This window comes from Lissotriton helveticus, chromosome 12 (genome assembly GCF_964261635.1).
Source record: "Lissotriton helveticus chromosome 12, aLisHel1.1, whole genome shotgun sequence".
Classification (NCBI taxonomy): domain Eukaryota; kingdom Metazoa; phylum Chordata; class Amphibia; order Caudata; family Salamandridae; genus Lissotriton; species Lissotriton helveticus.
The window spans coordinates 699,445,551-699,461,327 of NC_136073.1; the positions used below are offsets into that span (position 1 = coordinate 699,445,551).

At 52.0% G+C, this 15,777-nt stretch overlaps 1 protein-coding gene across 7 annotated transcripts in view; it reads left to right on the forward strand.

Moving 5' to 3' along the window:
- Positions 1–15,777, forward strand: part of CNOT1 (CCR4-NOT transcription complex subunit 1) — a 1,826,813-nt gene that overhangs the window by 870,655 nt on the left and 940,381 nt on the right. For all 7 annotated transcript variants that reach the window (XM_078668607.1, XM_078668606.1, XM_078668608.1 and 4 more), the window contains one exon: positions 5,384–5,512. In XM_078668607.1, coding sequence (XP_078524733.1) covers positions 5,384–5,512 — 129 coding nt within the window. The remainder of the gene's footprint in view (positions 1–5,383; positions 5,513–15,777) is intronic.

The following is a 15,777-nucleotide window of genomic DNA, read 5'->3' on the forward strand; positions in this document are numbered from 1 at the left end:
AGCATCTGGCAAGCGAGTAGCGGCTCAAGCAGCAAATATTTGGAGGATCTCCAACACACAAGCCCTATTAGCCAGATATGATAGGGCACACTACGACACGTTAGAGCAGCTACTGCAACACCTGCCTGATGCTTATAAGGAGGGAGCAGAAATGCTAATACAGGAGGGGAAATTAATTTCCAATGCGTCCATCAAGTGTGCGCTAGATGCAGCAGACACTGCAGCTAGGGCCATAAACACAAGTGTGATGCTTAGAAGGCATGCCTGGCTACGCATCTCTGGTTTTAAGCCGGAGATACAAACTACTTTACTCAACCAGCCCGTTAACCCTGATTTTCTCTCTGGCCCTGTTGTGGACACAACCCTTGAGAAAATTAAAAAAGACAGACCGCAAAATCCATGGGGGCTCTGCAGTCACAACAGTTCAGGGGCAGTTCCTTTCGTCGCTCCGGTAACAGGGGAGCCTCCAGAGGTCAAGCATCACAGCAAGCCCAATACAACAGAGGGGGCTCGCAGAACACCTATAACAAGAACAATAGGGGTGGCTATCGTGGGAACAGCACCACAAGCAGAGGACGCGGAAATAATAATGCCAGATCCTCCGCCACCAATAAACCGTGACGTCTTGTCACTGCCCCATACCATATAACACCAGTCGGGGGAAGACTCCAGCAGTTCCTGCCAGTCTGGGAAGGTATAACCACAGACAGGTGGGTGAGAGACCTTATACAACACGGCTATTGTCTAAACCTAACCTCCACTCCACCCAACATACCCCCAAGGCACCGTCCTATGTCCGCTGAGCACATGGACTTATTGCAGCAAGAAGTCATCTCCATGCTGCAAAAAGGATCCATAGAACTCGTGCCTTTATAACAGGGTACAGGGGTGTACTCTCTGTACTTCTTAATCCCAAAAAAGGACGGGTCTCTCAGGCCCATTCTAGACCTCAGACCCCTGAACCAGTACATCTTGTCAGAACATTTTCACATGCTGACTTTACAACAAGTTCTACCATTGCTCAGTCAGGGAGACTTCCTAGCAACCCTAGACCTAAAAGACGCATATTTCCACATTCCCGTTCTCCCAGGACACAGGAAATATCTCAGGTTCACCATAAACCACCAGCATTACCAGTTCAAGGTCCTGCCTTTCGGGGTCACTACTGCCCCCAGGGTGTTCACCAAGTGCTTAGCAACAGTGGCGGCGCACCTTCGGAGACAACACATCCATGTCTATCCTTATCTGGACGACTGGCTTGTTCAAGCAAAGTCAGCCCAGCAATGTGCCAGCCACATGTCCCGCACAATTCACCTCCTACACAGTCTAGTATTTTCGCTGAATTACCCAAAATCACACCTTCAACCCGCACATGTGCGACAGTACCTGGGTGCGACAATCAACACTCTAACAACGACAGCGCACCCAACCGCAGCCAGAGTCAACAGCATGCAATTGCTTATTCAGAAGTTCACAACACTTGGTCCCAGCGCAGGTATTCATGCAGCTGATAGGTATGATGGCCTCCTGCATCTTTATAGTCCCTCACGCACGGCTACACATGCGTCCACTTCAGGAGTGCCTGGCACGACAGTGGACCAAGGCTCAAGGACATCTAAAAGACCTAGTGTTGGTGACCGGTCGTGCATACAACTCTCTGCATTGGTGGAACACAAAAAAAACCTTTGCAGGGGACGACAGTTCCAAGAGCCTGTACCACAGATAGTGCTGACAACGGACGCATCTCTCCAGGGTTGGGGAGCGCATGTCCTCCATTACACAGTGCAGGGACTATGGACAGCGCAGTAGCAAAAAATTCACATCAACCTGTTGGAGCTCATGGCGATTTTCATGGCTATGAAGGCGTTCAAGCTGCATCTGTGCAACAAAGTCGTGCTGATCCAGACGGACAACATGGCTGCCATGTATTACATCCAGAAGCAGGGAGGCACGCACACTCCACAATTGTCTCATCTAGCCCAGAGCATGTGGAAGTGGGCCATTCAAAGGAACATGTTCTCATGGCAGAACATCTCCCAGGCAAACACAACCAGATGGCGGACTTGCTCAGCAGGCACAGCCACAAGATGCATGAGTGGGAGATACACCCCTCAGTGCTCCAACCATATTTCCAGCAGTGGGGTCATCCAGAGATGGACCTATTCGCCACGAAGGAAAACGCAAAATGCCAAACCTTCGCCGCCAGGTTCCCACACCCGCAGTCTCAGGGCAATGCGATATGGATGAACTGGTCAGGCAGATTTGCGTACGCTTTTCCTCCAGCACCGCTCATACCGCTGGTGGCGCGCAAACTGCGGCAGCACTCCATGACGCTCATCCTAGTTGCTCCGACGTGGGCACGGCAAGCGTGGTACACCACGTTCCTAGAACTTTCAGTGGTGCCTCACCAACGGCTGCAACTCAAGCCCAATCTCCTCACTCAGAACCGTGGAGACATTCAGCACCCAGATCCGCAACAGTTAAACCTTGCGATATGGCTCCTGAGGTCATTGAGTTTGGCTACCTCAACCTGCCCCCTGACTGTATGGACATCATCAAGGAGGCAAGAAGACCTACAACCAGGGCATGCTACGCGGCCAAATGGAAGTGATTTGTCATTTACTGTTCTACTAATGACATAAATCCGCTAGATGCATCCACGCAAAACATTGTTATTTGTTGCACCTATACAGATGCAATCTGGCATATAGTTCCATTAGGGTACATTTGGCCGCAATGGCAGCTCATCTTCAAAACAGACAGCATCTTTCTCTTTTTAAAGTGCCAGCCATTAAGGCTTTTAAGCAAGGACTCAGAAGAGTGATTCCTCCCAGACATCCTCCTTCACCTGTCTGGAATCTCAACATAGTTCTCACCAGACTAATGGGACCACCCTTTGAACCTCTTCATTCTTGTGAGATACAGTTTCTAACATGGAAAGTGGCTTTTCTAGTGGCAATAACATCGCTACGGAGAGTTAGTGAGCTTCAAGCCCTAACTATTCAAGAGACTTTCATACAAATTCATGCTAATCGTGTGGTGCTGCGTACCAACCCGAAATTCATGCCTAAGGTGGTGTCGCAGTTCCACATTAACCAAACCATAGAACTGCCCGTTTTCTTTCCATATTCGGTAGCAGACAGAGCACTGCACACGCTAGATGTCAAAAGAGCTCTCCTGTATTACATAGACAGGACAAAGGATTTCAGGAAGACTAAGCAACTGTGTGTTGCCTTCTCTCCACAACACTAAGGCAACCCCATTTCAAAGTCGGGTATAGCCAGATGGATCGTTAAGTGCATACAAATCTGTTATCAAAAAGCAAAACGCACATTAACAGTTCCCCCACAAGCGCATTCCACACGCAAGTTAGGGGCATCCATGGCTTTCCTAGGTAACATTCCTCTAGAGGATATATGTAAAGCAGCCACATGGACCACCATACACACATTCACCAAACACTACTGCGTGGATGTACACTCCAAACAGCAAGCTGCTGTAGGTCAGGCTGTTCTCAGAACTCTTTTTCAGACTGCTGCAGCTGGCACGGGCAACCGCCGCTAAGGAGGATACTGCTATTTATTCTATGCATAGATATAAATTCAGCAGCCCACATGCCTCGAACGGAATATGCTACTTACCAGTATGCATCTGTTCTTGGCATGTAGGGCTGCTGACATTTATATGTCACTGGATGTCGAGAGCATTTATACACTACATTGATAGGACAAAAGATTTTCACAACACAACTTTGTTGCTTTTGCTCCACTTCATAAAGGAAAAACGATCTCAAAATTTGGTATTTCGAGATGGTGTCCAATGTATTCAAACTTACTATATTAAAGACAAAAGCAATTTAACTATTCCTCCTAGAGCACATTCTATTCACAAAGTAGGAGCATCTATGGCCTTTTTTTAGCAACATTCCCATCGGTGACATATGAAAGGCAGCTATATGGTCTACACCACACACATTTACAAAACATAATTGTGTGGATGTTAGCATGTCGACAGGCTAATGTAGGACAGGCAGTGCTATAAACACTCTTTCAAACAACTGCAACACTTACTGATTAGCCTCCGCTTTTGGAGGGTACTGCTATACAGTCGGTGGAAAGCATGTGTATCTACAGCACACATGCCTTGAACGGATTGTGTTTCTTACCCTGTAAGCATCTGTTCATGGCATGTAGAGCTGTGGATTCACATGTGCCCTTCCTCCTCCCTGGACACCTATGGTTGTTGCAGTTCTTATTATTCACATTATATACGCATGGACAGCTCTATACTACACTTACTCCATTCTCACCCTCTTGTGGGAAAATAATCTGACAATGGAGTTGATGCCCATGTGCACTGTCACCGAAAGGAGTTGCAGCATTACCACGTGACTGGAAAAGACTTCAAAGAAAAATAACGTGCAAACATCTGTACCCAACACTAGATGGCGGGAGTATGCAAAGCATGTGAATCTACAGCCCTACATGCCAAGAACAGATGCTTACAGGGTAAGTAACATAATCCTTCCTCACATAGGACTGCATTGACTGCTTTTCTGTGAAAAATCTTGTGTGGTGTTTGTATGAAACCTTAAACTGTACATGTATAATAACTGAATTACTTACCTTTTGTGTAGGAAATGTCCCAGTGCGATCTCTAGGCATATCACACTCTGGGCAACAAGAACATTCTGTTTTCGCAAGTCCCTTAAGACCTGGTTGTTTCCCAAGAGCAGGGTCTAAGTACGATTTCCGAAGTTGTCTGTGGGCGGTTCGTACACAGCGCCTTGACGCCCTTGGGCTTAGTTTGCGCTATACAACTTGCTCATTCATTCATTCATAATGCCTTCTGTAGGGTTGACTTTGCTATGCCTCCTGCAGTTTAGACCTTGCACACATGGATGTGTGCCATGTTGACTTCATTTTACCCTGCCCCAAACACAGCCGGCAGTGGCAGTGTGCATGTGCTTGGTGAGTGATCCTTTAGGGTGGCAGAATTCGTACTGCAGCCCTTAGGGACCCTCTTTAGTCACAAGACCCTTTGGTACCAAGGGTACCTTTTGCTAGGGACTACTGTGAGCTAAAGTGGTTCCATTTGTGGAAGCAGTGGTACAGTTTGGGAAGGAATACTGGTACTGGGGACCTGGTTAGCTGGAACCCAGTACACTTTAATAAAGTTGCATCAGATATCTGGCAAACATCTGGGGGTAACCTTTTCAACAAGTGCACTTTCCAACAGCCAATATTTTCATTCTGTAAGGTTATATGCTTAATTTATTAAATTCTCTAGGTGTGATAGGCTTGTTATATTATTGCTGGCTTCATAGATTGAAATTTTGAAACAAGTACAAAATGTTTCTTTATATTAAGCATTTTTTCTGTAGGTGGCCTTGGAACTGGAAGTCTTGGTGGAATGGGCACAGGTAGCCTTGGACTTCCTGCAGTGAACAGTGATCCTTTTGGACAGAGGAAACTGAGCACGTCTGGAATTAATCAACCTACTTTCCAGCAGAGTAAGATTAAACCTTTTAAGATGACTTTCTCTGTTTTTGATGTTTTTCTGCAAGAGGCTTTTTGATGTAGAAAGTTTGGAGTACTTAATAGATTGAACTTTGACTTTTCTCTGGTGTTTGCAAGATAAATCTCTTATAGATTAACATATTTTCCTAGTGGTTCCAGAGTTTTCAGAACTACTATTTTTTTAGTTAATTGTTACAAAATGAGTCCATATGACTCACTGTGATGGGGGTGCAGATGCATCGCTCACCGGCTGGGGAGCTTATCTTCAAACCCAGATCATTCAGGGTATATTCCACATAAATTACGTATAATGGTTGGCAATCTTCCTAGTGTTGAAATATTTTCAACTCCACCTCGTAAGCAAAGCTGTCCTTGTCCGTACACACATGACAGCAATGTATTGCATACAAAAATGGGGGGGGGGGGCACACACGGTCTGCAGCTTTCACACCTAGCTCAAAGCATATGGAGGTGGGCCATTCCTCAGAAAACTTCTATCTCCTTGCAGAACACCTCCCAGGGATACACAATCATATTGCAGATCTGCTCAGTCACCAAAGACAGCAGATCCACAAATGGGAGTACTGATTTCATTATTCCAAATGTGGGGCCACCCAAAAAATAGACCTGTTGGCCACACACCAAAATGCCCAAGCTTCGTATCCAGGTATTCACATCCATTGTCCATAGGCAAAGTGCTATCGATGAACAGGTCAGGCAAATTTGCTTACGCTTTTCTGCCTCTCCTACTCATTCCGCTACTGGTTCGGCAGCTCAAACAGCATTTCGTCACAATGATCCTGATTGCTCCACCATGGTCCCGACATGGTTCACAACCCTCTTGGAACTATCAGTAGTTCCTCATCAAAGGCTACGTGCCTCACCCAAGCTTCTCACTCAGAACCATGGAGAGATAAGGCATCCAGATCCCAGTCAACTCAACCTTGTGATCTGGCACCTGAAGTCTTAGTTTGGCTACCTTAATCTCCTGCCAGACTGCATGAACATCATTAAGGAGGCTAGACATCCTACCACTAGAGCTTGCTACGCCTCAAAGTGGAAAAGATTTGTAATTCACTGTACAAATAACAAAATCAACCCACTAGATTTTTCTATTCAAAAGATCTGTTACCTTTTGAATTTACAACATTGTAACCTAGTGTATACATCCATTAGACTACATCTTGCTGCAATAGCAGCCAATCTCTAAAACAGACAACATTTGTCTTTGTTTAGGGTACCAGCTATTATGGCATTTATGGAAGGACTTTAAAGAATAATTCCACCTAGAGTTCCACCCTCTCCAGTATGGAACTTAAATGTGTTCCTTACCAGACTCATAGAGCCCCCATTTGAACCTATGCATAAATGCAAGTTAAAATTTCTCACCTGGAAAGTAGCTTTCCTGGTTGTGATCACCTCTCCCAGAAGAGTCTGTGAACTCCAGGCTTTAACCATACAAGAACCATTTGAAAGAAAAGGGTTGGTTTTAGATACCTTACCTTAGAATGTCCCCAGGCGTCAGACTGGATCCGGAAAGTTTTCGTCAGCAGTACCCCCTGCTCGTCGGTAGGCCCGTCTGCGGCTCCGTGTCCGTCGCCGGCGTCTGGATCGCCAGGATGACGTCGTCTGAGTACTTAGACGCCGCCCTCGCGCGCTGACGTCAGTTCTTTTTTTTTTTTTCACGCCAGCAAGCGCAGGTCCGCGAAGAGCTAGTACCCTAGTCACTTTTTGACGAACCTTTTGGCCTATTTTGGCTATCTTTATCGAGTCGATTCGACTCCTGGTACTGGTAGGGATGCCTGGATTCAAACCGCGCGACGCCTGTCATCGCCTGATGTCGTTGACCGACCTCTACTGCCTAGGGGCCGACCACGACGGTAAGTCGTACCCCGACTTCCGGGCTTTTACGTCGTAGGCTAGGCGGGAGCGGTCCCGCAGGCTAATGGAGCTCCGGCAGTCGGCTCCGCGCCGCTCGAGGTCCCGATCGAGGAGGCAGTCACGATGCCGGTGCCGGAGCCTGCACCGTTCGTCGGGCTCCAAGTCCTTGCATTCAGGTAAGTTGAGGCACTCTAAAAAGAAGTCGAAAAAGCAACATCGCTCTTCTGACTTCCTCGCCGGTAGCGCGACTCGGCTGAGGGTTCGGGTGGCACCACCTGCGCGGCTCCATCGGAGCCACAGGCGTTGCGTCCGGTCCCATTCTCTTTGGTTCCTGGACTGCATGTGACGCCGAAGGAGATACGTGATTTCCTTGTGGCCATGAGGACTCCCTTCCCTCCATCGAGCCTGTCTGCGCCCCTTCGGGCCCTGCAGACCCAACGAGGGGCCTTAGCGAGCCAGCTGCTTCGGCCCCGGGGCCGACTTCAGTCCTGACGTCGCATGGCCCCCAGGGATCCAGGCCTTGATCCCTGTTGATGCCAGTTGACCTCATGATTCCTCCGCTGGCGCCGACCCTGATGTCACTCCCAGGTGCCGTCCTCGGACGATGCCGTCCCCAGCTTCAGCCCCCATCCGGCGTCGGACCGGCGCCGCTCTGCACCTTTTCCGTCGATGGGTGAGCAATTCATCTATGACCCGGCTCCATCATTCCTGCCTGTTTATCAGGACACGGATGAAGGGGAGGACTGGGAGGGGTCTGAGGACCCTCTGGCCCAGCAGTGCCAGTTGAGTTAGGACTGGGCAGACGAGCTAGGCGGTGCCAGTGGCCTTGACACTTCGCCTGACACTGGCTTCTTTCTCCTCCCTCCGTGGCTATGGAGAAGGGTGCTACCTATGGTGTGGTGTTGCGCAGGGCATCCAAGGCCTTGTCCCCTGAGCTCCCTGCTGAGGCCGTGAGGACTAATCTCCTCACTGAGGTGCTTCAGCCGCCAGTAAGCTCTTCGGAGCCTCTGCTGCAGTTCAATGAGGCCCTCAGACGTTCTGATGGGCACCTGGTCCAAGCCCTCCACAGTGCCCCTGTGGATTGGAACGCGGCCCAACGCCACCGGCCAGCTCTGGGCGACCCCTGCTCTCTGTCCGTACACCCCACCCCCGAGAGCCTGGTGATGCAGGCCTCCACGTCCGAGACGGCAATCCCGACAGCCCCTCCAGATTGGGTCTAAGAGGTTTGACCAGTTTGGGAAGAAACTGTTCGCCTCACTTAGTCTGGGGTTGCGGTCTATCAACACCGCTTGCCTTTTGGGCCGTTATCAGTCGATAACTTGCCTGTGAATAGATAACCTGTTTTTTTCCTTAGTATAACATTGTGAATTTTCTTCCAAAAAGTTTCTAAGTGTGGAGTTTTTAAATCAAAAAATATTCTTTAACAATTGCATGAATAACCAAAACGTATTTACTCACCTGTTTCCAGGAAATTTACCTGTGCTTAATATAGGTAGAAAAACCAAAGGAAATGATGGACGGAGCGTTGACAATACAAGCACTCACCCCCAGTCAACTGATCTGGGTTTAATCCACCACCGTTCTTTAGCCCACTCTGCCACCCCAGTTCAGACATGGCTATATGCAAATCAGTCAGACCCTGTGCCTCATGGAAACAGTCAAGCCCGAACTGCCAATCCATGCCTTCCCTGGAGGAGCCGAGATTGCTGCCCCTGGAGCTGGCAAGCGGTGTCAATCAATCAATCAAGAAATTTGTATAGCGCGCTACTCACCCGGATGGTCTCAAGGCGCTTGGGGGAGAGGGGTCCGTTACTGCTCGAACAGCCAGGTCTTGAGTTGCTTCCTGACGGAGAGGTGATCTTGGGTAAGACTGAGGTGGATGGGGAGGGAGTTCCAAGTCTTGGCTGCCAGGTAGGAGAAGGATCTTCCTCCCATGGGGGCTCTTCGAATGCGTGGAACGGCGGCGAGGGCGTGGCTGGTCGATCGTAGCTGGCGGGTGGGAGTGTAGAAGGTCAGGCGGTTGTTGAGGTACCTGGGGCCCAGGTCGTGGAGGGCCTTGTGTGCGTGGGTGAGGAGTCGGAACGTGATTCTCTTGCTGACGGGGAGCCAGTGCAGGTCTCAGGTGTCCGGAGATGTGGCTGTGTCGGGGGATGTCCAGGATGAGTCGTGCGGAGGCGTTCTGGATGCGCTGGAGTCTTTTCTGCAGTTTGGCTGTGGTTCCAGTGTAGAGGGTGTTTCCGTAGTCTAGTCGGCTGGTGACGAGTGCCTGGGTGACCGTCTTCCTGGTTTCGGTGGGGATCCATCGGATGATCTTTCGGAGCATGCGTAAGATGTTGAAACACGATGATGAGACGGCGTGGACTTGTCTGGTCATCGAGAGGGAGGAGTCCAGGATGAAGCCCAGGTTGTGTGCGTGGTCCGTTGGTTTAGGTGCGCTGCCCAGGGCAGGGGGCCACCAGGAGTCGTCCCAGGCAGAGGGTGATGATACAAGGATGAGGACTTCCGTCTTGTCTGAGTTCAGTTTCAGGCGGCTGTTCTTCATCCACTCGGCTAGTCTTTCATCCCTTCGTGTAGGTTGGTTCTGGCGGTGGCTCGGTCGTTGGTGAGGGAGAGGATCAGCTGGGTGTCGTCGGCGTAGGAGATGATGTTGTGTTGGCGTGCGATGGCTGCGAGGGGGCTCATGTAGACGTTGAAGAGGGTGGGGCTGAGTGATGATCCTTGTGGTACGCCGCAGATGACTTCGGTGGCCTTGGATCTGAACGGGGGGAGGCGAACTCGCTGGGTTCTTCCGGCGAGGAACGAGATGATCCACTCCAGTGCCTTCTCTTGGATTCCGATGTTGTTGAGGCGTTGTACTAGGGTGCGGTGGCAGACCGTATCAAACGCTGCAGAGGTCCAGGAGGATGAGGGCCGCTGTTTCCCCGTTGTCGAGCAGGGCTCGGATGTCGTCAGTGGCTGCGATGAGGGCGGTCTCGGTGCTATGGTTGGCTCGGAAGCCGGACTACGAGTGGTCGAGGGATCCGTTTGTCTCGAGGAAGGCGGCAAGCTGTCTGTTGACTGTCTTCTCGATGACTTTGGCAGGAAACGGGAGGAGCGAGATGGGGCGGTAGTACTTGAGGTCGGTGGGGGTCTGCTGATGGTTTCTTCAGGAGGGTTCTGAGTTCGGCATGCTTCCAGCTCTCCGGGAAGGTGGCGGTGTTGAAGGAGCAGTTGATGATGTCCCGGAGTTGGGGTGCGATGACGGAGTCGGCCTTGTTGAAGACGTGGTGGGGGCATGGGTCGGTTGGCGATCCGGAATGGATGGTGTTCGTGTGGATGGTGTCTTCGGTGCTGACCAGGGTCCAGGCGCAGAGGGTGGTGGTGGGGGGCGTTGGTTCTGTGGTTGGGTGCGTGGTCTGTGCGCCGAAGCTGTTCTGTTTGTCTGCGATCTTGCTGTGGAAGAACGAGGCGAGTGAGTCGCAGAGGTCTTGTGAGGGAGTGATGTCATTTCCGGCGCTGGGGTTGGAGAGCTCTTTGACGATGCTGAAGAGTTTCTTGCTGTTGTGTGCGTTGTCTAGTCGATCCTTGAATGCTGTCTTCTTGGGGGTGTGGATCAGCTGGTGGTGTTTGCGGGTGGCGTGCTTGAGGGCGGTCATGTTGTCAGTAGTCTGGTTTTTTCGCCAGTCTTTCTCGAGGGTACGGCAGTTCTTCTTGGAGTTCTTGAGGTCGTCGTTGAACCAGGAGGTTTTCTTGCTGCCGGGCCTGCTGGGGTGGTTTTTCAGGGGTGCAAGGTCGTCAGCGCAGTTGGTGATCCACTGTGTGAGGTTGATGGCTGCTTGGTTGGGGTCCGTTGATCTGGCGGGAGGTTTCTGGTTCAGTGATGTGGTGAGCTGGTCATCTTGTTCCAGCTCCTGCGGGGAACCTGTTGCGGGTGGTGGTGAGTCGTGGTCTTTCTGAAGCTGAAGTCCAGTGGAGTCCGGTGGAGTGGCTGAAGGAGATGTACTTGCTGGAGGAGAAGACTGGGTCAAGCGTGTGTCCGGCGTAGTGGTTGGGGGTGTTCACCAGTTGCTTGAGTCCGAGGTTGGCGAGGTTGTCCAGCAGGGTGGTGGTGGTGGTGGTGGTGGTGGTGTTGTCGTTGTTGTTCTCCAGGTGGACGTTGAGGTCCCCTAGGAGGATGTAGTCCGCGGAGGGGAGGGCGAGTGGGCTGATGAAGTCTGCGATGTCTTTGCTGAATTGTGTGCGGGGTCCTGGGGGTCTGTAGATGAGGGTGCCTCTGAGTGTGGTCTTGGGGTCTGTGTGTATCTGGAAGTGAAGATGTTCGGCGGCTGTGAGGGTGTCGTCGGAGTTGGTCGTGATGCGGATGGTGTTCTTGTGGACGATGGCGATGCCTCCTTGTGAGAAGTTGGCCTGATGTGCAGTGTTCACTATTCTAGTGATCACTATATATCAGTCCAAACAACCCTTATTGGTGATTGGTTGTAAGTCAACCTTATAGACCAGCTATCCTAGTAGCATGGATACGAGCAGTCTAAGGCTAAGACTCTAGAGGGCGTGTTAAGCCAGCTGTTTTACCATCACATTACCCCTTGAACACCCAGTGAAAGGACACCACACAAGTGTTATGAAAATAAACAATGTATTTATTAGAATCACAACAACCCTGTCCTCTTTATGAGGACAGGGTGCTAAGCACACAACAAAACTCTTATGAAAATACTTAAGTTAGCACGTTATACACAAATGCCCGAGGGGCACGAAAAACCATATACTTTAAAAGTGGAATGCGAAATTGCTAGCAGGTAAGTACAGTACTAATAGGCTTTGGAATCGCTAGGACTTGACTATAGAATCGTTAGATTACTTCTAGGAGACCTAGGGGACTCGGGTGCAGAGTGTGCACTCTCCCGCGGGATGCGGGACAAAGTCTATGGAAGCTAGTAAAGGCAAAGTTAGTGTTCACGGGCGAACCCGACCTGGTAGGAAGAAAACGACAGTGGATCCTGACCCTTGGATAGTGAGGCTATGCTGGGACACCGAAGTGCCGAAGTTACCTAGCCCAGGGTCTGCAGCTGCATAGGTCTGAAAAGACGTCGGGAATCTCGTTGCCGGACCAGGAGCCTGGAAGAAGGAAGTTGCTGGCAGGCGACCAGTGAAGGAAAGTTCGATGGATCCAAGCCTGGATCAAGGAAGAAGGAAACCTGAAAGCAGAGGGGACCAAGTTCTTGAATCACTAGCCAGTGATTGAGTGGGCACCAGGATGGCACCGGGCGAAGTCACCGCAGTCAGGTGAGTGGGCGCTGCTGGGCTCTGCAGTCTCTCGGACCAGGAGGCGTTGTCGGCGACCAGGATGGAGGTGCGAGCTGTCCCACGAAGGTTCTTGCTGTCGACGTCGCTGGACCCAGGATTGGGCAACAAGTCTTGGCAAATGCAAGGCCCACGCGGTGGACCTAAAATGGCGTCTTAGCCGGACCAGGAGGGTCCAGGGTACTTCTCCGATGGAGGGAAGCAAGGGCCAGTCTGGAGCAACCAGACCAGCAGCAGTGTTGTCGTCGGGCGTCGTTCGGAAGGCCACAAGCCAGCGGGCTAGTAGCCAAACAACGCGGTGAGCAGCAGAAAGCAGAAGGGCCCCACGCCGATCGTGGAGATGCTGGGGGGCTGCTCTTCGGTGCTGGAGCTGCTCAGGGTGGGGGCTTCTCGGACCCCAAAGCACTCACCAGGAAATTACTCGGTGGGCTTGCTGTGCAGAAGTCGTGCAGTCTTGGCGATGGCCGGTCCCTCGAGGTCTCGTCGCACCCACGGTTCTCAGCTGTGCTGTAGAGGTGGGTAGAGGTCAGAGGTGCCAGGGAAGCCGGGTCTCGTCGAGCTGGGCAGTCGGATTCCGGAGGAAGGACGTGCAGCAGACCGCAGTGTTCTTGGATGGTGCCTGCGGATGCAGGGTGACTACTCCTTAGCCACAAGGGAGAATCTTGAGGAAGAAATCGTGAAGTCCTTTCGTGGAAAGTGGTATCTTGATTCCAAAGATGATCTGATTTGGAAGGGGGCCAGTCTCTACCTTTATCTTGGAAAAGGGGGCTGGCACGCGACTAAGTCCTGCCCTAGGGGTGGGACCAGGAGGGGGGTGGTTACACCCACTTCCTTGGCGGGCTTTTCCCCAGCACAGGGTCTGGAGTGTCCCTGGAACTGGTTTAAGCCAGCCTATGCACAGTGAGCACCGGGGTGCCACGTGCAGTCACCTTCCTCTGAAGCCCTGCCTACCTACAATACACAAAACCCTGTCTGGGACGGTGCTCGCACCGCCCCTGGCAGGAAACCCTTTGTCCTTATCTCCTGCTCTGGGAGGACTCCCAGCAGCAGGAGGGCAGACTTGTGTCTCGGTGGCAGCATCCATTTTGTGGAGCTGAGGCTCTGTTTGACTTTAACCGGGGTTAGGGGTTACATACATGTCGTGTCCCTCTAGAAGGGTGGAATGCTAACCCCGTCGCCAGAATTGGCGAGGGGTTAGTATTCCAATTCGTATGACACCTTACTCGACATGTTTTGATAAAGCGATACCAGAGTTGGCATATAACCGCGAGGATTATAATGCACTTAAGAGTATATGGTATGCGATATCATGGAAACGGCTAAGGGATGGATCCCGAAAGCCGCAGACAGGCTCAGCTCATGCCAGAGCACCATCTCACACGATTCCAAGCACTCTGCCTTCAGGATTGTTAAGGCCTGCCATAGGAGTGACTGATAGGAGATCTGTGTGTCCATTTTAGGGTTAGATATAGGTATACTATATCTAAAGCAAAGGGTGAGTACACCACCTTGCCCCAGCTGTCGTGCAGCCAGTTGTGTCAGTTTAGTTAGTCAGCCCAGGGGTGGCATAATACATGCTTCAGCCCCTGGGAGACTTCTGGGTACACCTCAGCCCTGGGTACATGGACTTGGAGAGGGCCCAGTGCCAATTCAGTACCTGAGTACAATTTGGATAGAGAGAACAGCTAGGCTGTGGGTCTGATTAGCAGGCCCACAGCCAGGGAAAGTCGTAAACCAGTGCAGCAAAAAGCAAAAATCTGGGTGATCATAGGATTGCAGACCCTACTCTCCTACACTCCTCATGTCTGGTTGACGCGGTCCCTTCGGGTGATCTTGTATCCGTCCGGGATGGCGATGGCGATGTCAGGCGCTGAGGAGGCGTTCATCCAAGTTTCCGTGAGGAAGGCGACGTCTGGAGATGTGGTGCCGAGCAGGTTCCATACTTCCACGGCGTGTCTGTGGACGGAGCGGGTGTTGAGCAGGATGCACTTCAGGTGGTTGCTGCTGGTGCTCGGCTTGGCGGGTGCCGTGCAGGTCCAGATGCAGGAGAACTTGCAGGATTGGCAGGTGAAGGGTCCGTGGGTGCGTCCTGGGGTGGCCCGGTGGCAGCCGGAGATCCGGCCGGTGTTGAGTGCGTTGAGGGTGGCAGCGTCGTACGTCTGGCGAGTAGGATGGCATTTGCGGGGGCCAGGGGGTCTGGTGCTGGGCGAGGTCCAGGCGCAGACCGGCTTGCCTGTGGCGCGCCTTCGGCGCACCCGCTGCGCTGACTCTGCCATAATTGAGAGTGGGGGGGCGGAGCAAGGGAGGAGCAGCTGGGAGGCGGGAGCGGGGTGGCGAGTGGGGAGGGGAGCGGTGCGGTGATGCTGGAGGGAAAGGGGGTGGGGCCGCGGGGGAGCAGCGGCGGGGAGCGGGGTGGAGCAGCGGCGTGGAGCAGCGGGAGAGAAACGGCGGTGGAGGCACACAAAAGCAATCAGGGGCACAACAGAGGACGAGAGAAATACAATTACTGGAAAAGTACAATTACTGGCACAACGAGATCAGGGGCACAACAGTGAGGCAGATATGAACGGGCAGCGGCAGCAGCAAACGGAGACCGGGCACAATAAGGATGGGCCACGCGGCGGGTGGAGCGACCGGCTCTGACCAGGATAGGTCACGTGTGGTCAAGAACGAGAGGTCCCGGCTCGCCACGCGGCAGCTAGGCCAGTGTGTGGGAACTTCCTGCAGACCCGCTTAGTGGCTGGCCTCTGGGAGATCCTCTGACATATGCTGCGCAGCAGTTGAACGGTGAGAGCGACGAGTGAAGCAGAATATATCTTGTGCTCCATTGTCTGCGTGCTGGTCCCGGGGAACTAGCAGCTGGGAGGCTCATCTCTCAAACTCACAGGGCGGCCATCTTAGAGGCGGACATTGCCGATCTCTGCTTTGCCTGTGCCCGTGCTTGAGGCGTTGGAGGTGCCACCCTCTACTGCCAAAAAATCAGATCGGGAGGTGGGTGTGACTTCTCCCCAGTGCCTGGGACTACTGATTGGTCGCTCACTATCTGCCGGGATAGAGCAGGCTGCAGAGGTGAGTGCGCTGAGGGGGCACCGCC